Below are 9,248 nucleotides of genomic sequence, written 5' to 3' on the forward strand. Positions count from 1 at the left end.
AAATCCCCATCAACCCCCAACATGGCCACCTGCACTCCAGCCAAGAGGCCGTGCTCTGGGCCCATAGCTGCCCGCCAGCACCCCTGCCCCATCCTTCCTGGGTGCCCCTCTTCCCACAGGGTGTACGCTGGTCCAGGGTGGAGAGGCCGTGCTCGCATTCATCCACAGGACCCATGTGTATTCAGCTAAGTGTGCGGTGGGAGGCTAGGGGGCCCCAGGGCACAGGGATGGGGTGGGGACTCAGAGGCTGCCGCCACCCGGGGCGTCCACCGCGGACCCCGCTGTAGTGCCCGAGCTGGGGTGACGCTTGAGCCTTAGCAGCACAGCTGACAAAAGAACCTGCCCTCCCCCAGGGTCCCCGGAGAGCCGGTGCCTCCCCTGGGTCCCAATTTGCATGGCAGGAAGGGGCCTGGTGGGGAAGAGGCGGGGAGGAGACAGGCTGCAGCCTGGGCAGTTACACGTTTTCCCCCCCAGGAGCCTCCGCTGTCGCGGGCTTGGGGCAGGAGACGGCGGGGTGAGCATGGCGGGGCCGGCGCTGTGTCCCGGGCTCAGCAACTGGTTGGTGCTTCTGCTGTTGCTCCTTTCAGGTACGGCCCGAGCCGAGAGGCCTGCTGGTTCCGCTCTCTCCACTGGTTCTGTCTCCTGCTCTCTCCTCCTCCTGCTTGTCTCTCACGCTTTTCTGCCTCCTGTCTCCCTCTGACAGCCCTGGGGACCGGGTCTATGGGTATCGGCCATGATGATGGCTCAGGGCTCCGCGGCCCCAGCCCCTCTCCCGCCCGGAGGGTGTCAGGCTGAGCTGGGCCTGAGGGGTTGGTGGCTCTGACCGCAGAAGAGCTGGGCCCAGGAGAGAGAACGAAGAGTGTGGTTCACCCCCAGGCCGTGGAGGGCACTGCGTGGGAGGGGTGGGGGCAGTGGAGAGCTGCCCCCAAGCAGACCTGGGACAGGCATGTTCCAGAAGTGGTGTCCTGGTCTGGAAGGCGGTGGAGCCCTCCGGCTGTAACTTCCCTCCCGTCTCATCCAGGCGCGGTTCAAGGTCAAGGGCAGAAGGGGGGCTGGGAGTCGGATCTTCTGGTGACCCCACCCCACTCTAGTCTCTCCAGAGCAGGGCTGGGGGAGAGCTGAGGGGTCTTGATGCTGATGTCCTGGGCGGGGAGGAAGTGGGTCTGGGAATGCAGGGGTGGGGCAGCCAAGTCCGAGTGACCGGCCCCGCCCACTCCCTCCCACCCAGCAGGTGAGCCAGTGCTGGTGGCCAAAACAGAGGAGCTCTACCGGGATCCCAAAGGTCAGCAACTTCCCCCGTCCCTTCTGGGGACAAGTATGTCTGTGTCCAAAGTCGGTCACTGTCCTGTGGGCTGTCCCATGGTCACCCTTGTGCCCTTGTGCCCCCTGGGTCTCCCCACCCAGGACTCCCATCCCCAGGCCTCCTTAGGGTCTGTCTCCCTCTGTAAGACCTGGCTCTGAAGTCCCTCCAATCCCCACTCCTCCAGCCATCATCGTCATTAAACATAAGTGCTCCAGTCCCAGCGATCCGGGGCAGCGCCAAACCCAGGGTTGGAGTGGGGGCCAGAGGGAACCCCACTGAGGACTCAGACCCGGTCTCCCTGGCTGGGGAGTTGGGCTTAGCCCTGGCAGGAGACCATAACCTCAGGGGCCCCGACAGGTCGCAGGGGTTCCTAGGGGACCACTGACTGGGAACCAGCCAGGAGGGAGGCTTCTTGGAGCAGGTGGGCGGGGACATCATGGCAAACTGAGAAAGAAGCCTTAGGAATAAAAAGAGGAGCAGCTCCACACAGAAGTGGGGAGGGAGGTGACGGCCAGGGGATGGACGTGGGAGGCCTTGACTGCCAGGCTAAGGATTTGTGGGGTGTCCCTGAGGATTTCGGGCTGGTGTGGGTAGCCCAGGGCAGGGAGAGGTGAGAGCACCAGGCCAGGCCGGAGGCTGTGCTATGGGCCTTCTGGCCTCACGGGGTGAGGCCGGCATCGGGCTGCTGTAATGGGCATGGAAAGGAATCAGAAGGTTCCAGGCCCTTCTAAAGGAAAATCAGGGAGGAAGGGTGGGCCATCAGGAAGGGGCGGGGTCCGGCGGCTTGGCCTGTAGCTTCTCACGTGGCTCTGGCTCTCCCACACCTCTGCCTCATGTCTGCCCCGCACCCCGAGAAGCAAGGACAGACAAGGGGGCGGAGCCAGGGGTCAGTGCTGCCCAGGACAGGGGCCCACGGCTGAGGGCCTGAGTTCGGGCTGACGGTCAAGAAGACAAGGGGCAAGATTTTAATCCCAGCCTTGGCGCCCGCAGGAAGCATTTGTTCCCGGATCTGGCAGCACCCACGTTTCGTGGCCAAGAAACGGGGCTCCATGGTGGAAATCAAGTGCCACCTGGAGGCCCTGGGCAACGTGAGCTGGCTCCGGAAGCAGGAGACGGACTTGGAGGCCAAGATATTTCTCCCCGAAAAGGGCCGCATCCTCCAGACCCAGAACACCTCCGAGGCCACACTCATCATCCAAGACATCCAGTTTCAGGACAACGGCATCTATTACTGCGAGCAGGAGTGCTTCCAGCGGTCCCCGAGGACAGAGCGCAGCTGTGGCACTGAGCTTCGGGTCATGGGTGCGTGCGGGGCCCGCCCCCCAGCCAGGGAGGAGAGCGGGCGTGCTCGTGGAGCCGTCCACACCCACCCCACCCCAGCCCGGACCAGTAGGGGGGCCACAGTGTGGCGGTGACTGTGGCCCTCGAGCACCTGGGAGAGCCGCTGAGAAGCAGGTCCTGAGGGGCGCAGGCCCAAAGGGGGAGCCCCAGCCTCACCGCCCCCGCCCCACCTCCCCCCAGGGTTCAGCACCTTGGCGCAGCTGAAGCGGCGGAACACGCTGAAAGACGGCATCATCATGATCCAGACCCTCCTCATCATCCTCTTCATCATCGTGCCCATCTTCCTGCTGCTGGACAAGGTGACCCTGGGGACCGGGGAAGCAGCCACGGGGCAGGCCGGACACGGGCAGGGTCTCCACTTCCCCAGCCCCAGAGCCTGCCCATCGATTTACCGATTCAGTCACTCCTTTATTCATCAGCTGTTCTCGCAGAGTGCGCCTCTCCCCCCGACCCCTGACCCTTGGCCCCTGACCCTTCACCCCGGGCCAATCTCCCCGGCCCTCCCCAGCCTGGGCCGGCAGTGGATGGGGGTGGGGGAAGCTAACACTTTGCTCTCCGTCCCTCATCCGCCAGGATGACAGCAAGGCCGGGATGGAGGAAGATCACACCTATGAGGTAAGGAGCAGGGTGGACCCCGCAGCTCCCGGGGCCATGGGGGGCAGGGGGCGCGGTCAGAGGCACCATCTGTGTACGATCAGTGCGTGGCCAAGGCCTGAGCTCCGCTCCGTGTCTCCAGGGCCTGGACATTGACCAGACAGCCACTTACGAGGACATAGTGACGCTGCGGACAGGAGAGGTGAAGTGGTCGGTGGGCGAACACCCAGGCCAGGAGTGAGAGGCCGGCCCTCCCCACGCCCCTGGGCACAGCCTACTGGGCCCTCACTGACTGCTTCAGAGCCGCCCGGCTCCCAGCCCATCCCCTTTACCCTGGACCCCCTGTCTGCCTCCAAAGCTGGCCCACCAGGTCCGCCTGCCCCTCCAGCCCTTGGTCCCCATCTCTTGCCAAAGGGACTGGAGCGGAAGGGCCACAGGGCAGTGATTTGGAGCAGGGAGTTCTCTGGGGCTAGACTGGACCCAGCCTTCTGGGGGTGCTATGCGGGGATCCATCCCCTATTCAGGACAGGGAAGGCAGAGACTTGTCTGGAACCTGCAAACGGACTCAGAACAGCCCGGCTTCCTGTAGAGCCCGGGAAGGGCCCTGGCCCACCCCCATGTGGCTGCAGATGGGCCACTGAGAGCTTCATCCCTCTCCCATCCTCTCCTGCTCTCTCCCGCCCTCCCCCACCCCAGGGGGCTGCTGGCCTTGAGCCCTTTCTCCCACGGAATAAACAATGTGTCTTGAGAAATGACACACAGGCTTGTGACATCTATGGTTATGGGGTGGATGAGAGTTCCTGTTTGGGCACATCCGTGGACCCGTGGGGTATGAGGAGGGACGGTTGCCATGGGGTGTGAGGAGGGATGGCTGCCATGGGGCTCAGAGCCCTCTCCGGGGCTCACTCACTGCTTCTCTCTGAAGGCCCAATTGGGACCTGTGGTCATGTCTCCCGTTCTTCCGCTGCTCTCTGACCCTAGTGAGGCCCCGAGCAGTGGAGAAGGGCTGAATGGACTGACCCTTCTTCTCGGAGGGGATACCCTCACCCTGCATTCCCTTCAGCCGACAAGCAGCACTTGAGTCCTGCGCTGTAGGGCAGAGGTCTTAGCCCTAGAAGAGTTTGCCCTCCCCCATCCCCCCCAATCCTCTTGTCCTTTAAGGCCCTCCACCTACAGGAAGCCCTCCCAGAGTGCCCAGTCCCTGCCTAATCCCTGTTTGGACCCGGGCCTCTCCAGCTCTGGCATAGCTACTACCTTGTGCTGCCCATACTGGCCTTGTTCTCCAGTTAAATTAGAAGCTCCCTGAGGGCAGGGTTTCCCCTGACTCCATCACACACCGCCTTGTCCCCTACCAAGCCTGGATATTTCTTAAAATTTGACCCAGAGCTATGCAAGAGAGATTCCTAAAGTGGGAGGCTCTGTGGTGGTGAAGTCTGGGCGTCCTTAGGTAACCCCTTCAGGCTTTCCAGCACAAAATCAGAGGCAAAATGGTCCCCAACCTGCCAGCTGCAGGAGCGACTGCTAGCAGCTCAGGGCTGGGAGCTGAGGTGAAATTAACCTCTGTGTGCAGAGCCAGGCTCAGCGCCACTTCCTGTTGACCCTGGGGGGCCCCGAACACCTCTTTGCCATTCATGCTCTGGATTCAGGTGGGAGAAATCCCTGCCCTCAGGGAGCTGCCCGTTTAACTGGAGAACCAAGGCCGGCATGGGGGGACCCGTGAGAGCAGCTCCCCCTGGGATTCCAGGTGGGGCAGGTGGCCAAGGCCCCCAAGCCTGGGGTTTCAGGTCCATCTCTGCGTCGCTCAGAGGTGCCCACTCAGAGCCAGACTGGGCCAAGCCGGGGCGGGCCTCCTCCCTCCCTGGTGTCCGGGCTGCCAGAGGAAACTGGCTTGTTTTGGCATCTGTCTCCACTGAGCTGCAGCCCTTCCTCTCCTGCTGCTTTGCATAGTGGCGCTAATTCTGGCCTCGACCTCCACCAGGGACCCTGGGCAGCCGGCTGGGGGTGGGACGGAGCCTTCACTTCTCCCCCCACAGCAGGGTCTTCCCCCTGCTTGGGGCTGCCCTGAATCTGGGGAGGCCTTGGCTTTTTTGAAAGACAACTTAATATCTTTGAATAACCGAGTTTCCCTAATGCTTTGAAGTACAGTTGGCAGAGAATCATCTGAGCAGGGAGGCCTGCCTCGACCACCAGACACCCACCCCGCAAGGGCACTGCCTTCATGGTTACGATGTAGAAGCACTCCCTGGTCCGTTCTTCTGGTCTCAGAGGCTTACACTACAGGTGTCCCCATGTCTGTCTTATGGGTCCCTGGCCCCCGGAACTGACAGGCAGTGGAAACAAAGCTGGGTGACGCTGGTGGGGGGTGATGAACGTCTCAGGTCTCGGTTGCTTTATCTACAAAACGGGAATCATAAATCTTGTCCAAAGGAGTTGAACCAGATGTTGGTTTTTAGAAAATTATCCTACAGTAAAATTGACTTCGTTTTCTTTTCATGAATTTTAGATTTACAGGTTTGTATAACCACCACCGCAACCAAGATACAGAACGTGAATCAGACTCTTTTTCTGGGTCCCCCAAATATTTATATATTGAGAATCTCTTAACTGCCAATAAGATTTTATTGAACACCTCCATATTCATTTACATGATCTTGCCCCAGTATTACCCTGGAAGGGGGACGGCTGCATCCCAACTTTAAAAATGAGAAAATCGAAGCCCAGGGAGATGATTACCATAATTGGCCAAAAGTCACACACAGATCTTCTGACTCCAAACTCAACATTCTTTCTACTACATCACAGCTGCCTCCCTCAAAGGACCCTGAGCCAGAGGAGGAGGAGAGCCATAGGGAGAGAATCCTGGGACAGCTTTGCCATCTCCCTTGTTCACAAGTCCCAAAGCCCCAAACACCCCACTCCTTCCTAATAGGCCAGGATGTTGAGTCACTGGGCCATCCTTCCAGGAGTCCAGCTCTGGGCCCCTCTGGGCCCCTCTTCCTTTAGAATGCAGCCCCGAGGGCCCTTGGTGGGCACATGCCCTGCTGCCCACTGGGGGAATCCAGCCCTGTCCCCCGGGGCCTGGGGTAAGCACAGGCTTGTTCCTCCTCCATTCTAGCTTGACTTCCGGCCCCCTGGCTGCAGGTGTTGCTAGGCCGGGGGTGCTCTGACCCAAGGGTTTGGGTGTTTTTCCAGCAGAATTGGAGATTAGAGAAAAACAAAACAAAACTCGGAAAGCTGCTGCTGTTTGGGTGTCACTGGACCCCCAGCAGTTTTGCAGCCTGGCCGGATCTTCCGCAAAGGGCCTCAAAGGCCATCCAGCCGGGGGACCAGGGACTCTGGTCCGCGCGTGCTCTGCTCTCTGTAGGCAACCTCAGCAGCTGGATTCAGAGCCCACATCTGTGAAATTTCTGGATTTGTCTCTGCTCTCCAGGCTGCACCTAGTTATGGCACCCTCGGGAACTGCTATTGACTCAGGTACAAACAAAAACCAAAACCAACAAACCTGCCACTTGGGGACACCTCAGTGGCCATCTCCCACCCCAAAGCCTTTACTTGGAAACTTAGGTGACTCCACAGAAAACAAAAATTAACAAAACTGAAACCCTGAATTCAGAGTGTAGTTTGTTTAAACACATTTAGACAGATCCTAATGCACAGATAAAATTAAAAAAAAAAAAAAAAAGACATCGTTCTCTCGGCCCTAAGACCACTTTCTCACATGGCAGGAGTGGGCGGGCCAGATGCCTCGTGAGGTCCTGTTTGGGGCTCAGGTTCTGCAAGTTGTGGGTCTGCGTGAACATCTGTGTGTGCTCACCCTCAGCATATGCATGCTGCCCTGCCTCCTTTTTACATTTAAATGTGTTCAGGTATGTATTGCTGTGCATGGCAAGATCCCATATTATCATTTTTTCTGTACTTGTTATGTTAAATTCATTCTACTATGAGGAGAACATCAAGACACGTCATGGCCTGCCTTGCCATTTCTGGCCGGAGTCGGGGGGGATATTTGAGTTCTTTCCCTGGCACTGTCTTTTCATTCATTCAATCCACTCAGCAGATGCTTGGTGAGTTGCTAGGCCTGGGATGGTGCCAGCTGCCAGGTCCCCTCACTCTCCAGAGCTATGCTCTCACCTCTATATCTTAGCTATTTCTTTCATGGTAGTTTTCACAATGTGAAATTTCTGTATAAATTTCATCATTCTGTATTTATTTGTTTGCTATTGTCTCTCCCGTAGACTGTAAACTCCAGCAGAGAAAAGATTGTGTCCTTTATTCGTGTAGGTATAATGAACTGGTACAATACCTGGCACATGGAAGGTACAACTGCTTATTGAATCAGTTAATGCAGGAAAAAGAGAATGAGTGAATGAATGAAGAGAAGAAAGGTGTGAACCCAGCCTCAAAGAGCTTACATTCCCTTAAGGGGAACAAGATGTTTACAAACAACCACAGAATAAGGTAGAAGGAGGCAGAGGTTATTTCCAGCTGACAGCACCAATCAGGAAAGCACCTCAGACTTCCCACAGCTGCTGGACACACCCCAGTATTATTATATTTCTTTTTCAATGGGCTTGCCTCCCTGGGGAATAAGCCCCCAAGTGGAAATTACTTAGTAGGTCCTGTGATGTAGATTGTTTTGCACTTCTAGATTGTTCAGAGATCCTCACCTACTGTAAACAACATCCCCATCAACCCACAGGAGTGCCTGCCCTCATCCTCACCCCCACCCCAGAGCCCTCCAAGGCCCTTCCTCCATGCTTGAGCCCTCTGGCAAACTCAAGGGTCTGATGAGATAAAGGAAGTGAAAACGTGATGTACACTGAAATGTGCAACACAAATGTGAAGGATGATGCGACTTGGTTCATTAAATCGGGCTCCATCGAGTTGTTTTTTTACTGCCTCTTTTCTTGGTGCCTGTGTACCTCACTCTGGGCTGAAGCTCCTTGCATTCAATTCCCCCCAAGCTTCATTGAACATCTTCTGAGTGGGGACTTGATCCCGCCCTGCTAGCTTTGCACTAAGGATAGTGCTTTCACGCCCAGCGGCGCCACTGTCTTTCCTAGATGAGGCTTCTAAAGAGCTCGTTGTGGTGGGAAGACTGGGGCCTTGGGCTGCCATCTTTTAGGAGCTGAGAGACTCCTGGCAAACTACTTATCTCTTTGAGCCTGAGTGTCCTTGTATGAATGCAACTTACCCTCTCCGCATCACTCAATACAGTGCCTGGCACATGGAAGGCGCTCAGAAATGTTGGTCTCCTTTTCCACCTCTCCCTGGAGAAGCCCTTGGGAATCCCCACATAATATTCTCTAAAAACATTGACCCAATGAGCTGTGATCAACGCGGTCATCAGACTCATGCTTGAATCAAAGACAAAGTGGAGCATATCCTGGGGGCAATCCCAACCTCTGGCCTCAAGGAAAGCAGGACAGAGCTAGAGGTGGGAAGCATGGACCTCAAGTGACCAGGGGAGAATGGAAAGAGCTGCCCCCAGTCCCTCTGCAGCTCTCCCTAAGACCAGGGCAAGCATGACTCTAAACAATGAGATGGCCCCAAGCCACGTGGACTTGAACCTCAGAAGTGCTCCTGAAGCCTGAAAGAGGCCGCTTTCAGATCAAGAGTAGATCTTTGAATTTCCACAATAGGTACAGAGAACCCCAAAGATGGTCAAATCTGAAAATACGAAGGGCTTCCAAATACACTGAAATTCATGGATTCCAAGATGATGGGGGATTCATCCCCAACCCTTTGAGGATGACCCCGGAGATGCTGATCACAGCCTCTCCTCACTGGCCACCGTGCAGAGGCCATTGTGTGGCAGCCTCTGAATCTGGAGAAGCCAGGGGTCTGGCCCCAGGTCGTGCCCCCAAGAAGGGGTGAGTGCCTCTCTAGCAAGAGCACAAAATTCCCAAGTCTAATTCAAAGTTTATCTTCTACTAGCAATGAATTATGTATGTGTCTCCATCACTACAGACCCTGAAAAAGACCTTTTCTAGACTAGAGAGAAGGGTCA

General features: G+C 56.9%; 1 protein-coding gene across 2 annotated transcripts; it reads left to right on the forward strand.

Annotated features, from left to right (window-relative positions):
* Positions 1-443: 443 nt before the first annotated feature.
* On the forward strand, positions 444-3,990 carry CD79B (CD79b molecule). 2 transcript variants are annotated; one of them, XM_036837400.1, is made up of 6 exons: positions 444-587; positions 1,232-1,282; positions 2,294-2,605; positions 2,825-2,943; positions 3,218-3,259; positions 3,381-3,990. In XM_036837400.1, exons 1-6 carry the CDS (start codon positions 521-523, stop codon positions 3,477-3,479), a joined length of 690 nt encoding a protein of 229 aa, XP_036693295.1. In that variant the 5' UTR covers positions 444-520; the 3' UTR covers positions 3,480-3,990. The 2 variants fall into 2 exon arrangements, with proteins under 2 accessions (XP_036693295.1, XP_036693294.1); XM_036837399.1 differs by having other exon boundaries at positions 521-587; positions 1,229-1,282; positions 3,381-3,953.
* Positions 3,991-9,248: the final 5,258 nt, after the last annotated feature.

This window comes from Balaenoptera musculus, chromosome 20, assembly GCF_009873245.2.
Source record: "Balaenoptera musculus isolate JJ_BM4_2016_0621 chromosome 20, mBalMus1.pri.v3, whole genome shotgun sequence".
In the NCBI taxonomy this organism is placed as follows: domain Eukaryota; kingdom Metazoa; phylum Chordata; class Mammalia; order Artiodactyla; family Balaenopteridae; genus Balaenoptera; species Balaenoptera musculus.

Excerpts from the sequence above, each read along its gene's own strand:
- CD79B (XM_036837399.1), top strand. The coding sequence starts at position 521 with ATGGCGGGGCCGGCGCTGTGTCCCGGGCTCAGCAACTGGTTGGTGCTT. Across the intron at positions 2,944-3,217 it reads TCTTCCTGCTGCTGGACAAG|GATGACAGCAAGGCCGGGAT; the intron begins GTGACCCTGGGG and ends CTCATCCGCCAG. Across the intron at positions 3,260-3,380 it reads AGGAAGATCACACCTATGAG|GGCCTGGACATTGACCAGAC; the intron begins GTAAGGAGCAGG and ends CCGTGTCTCCAG.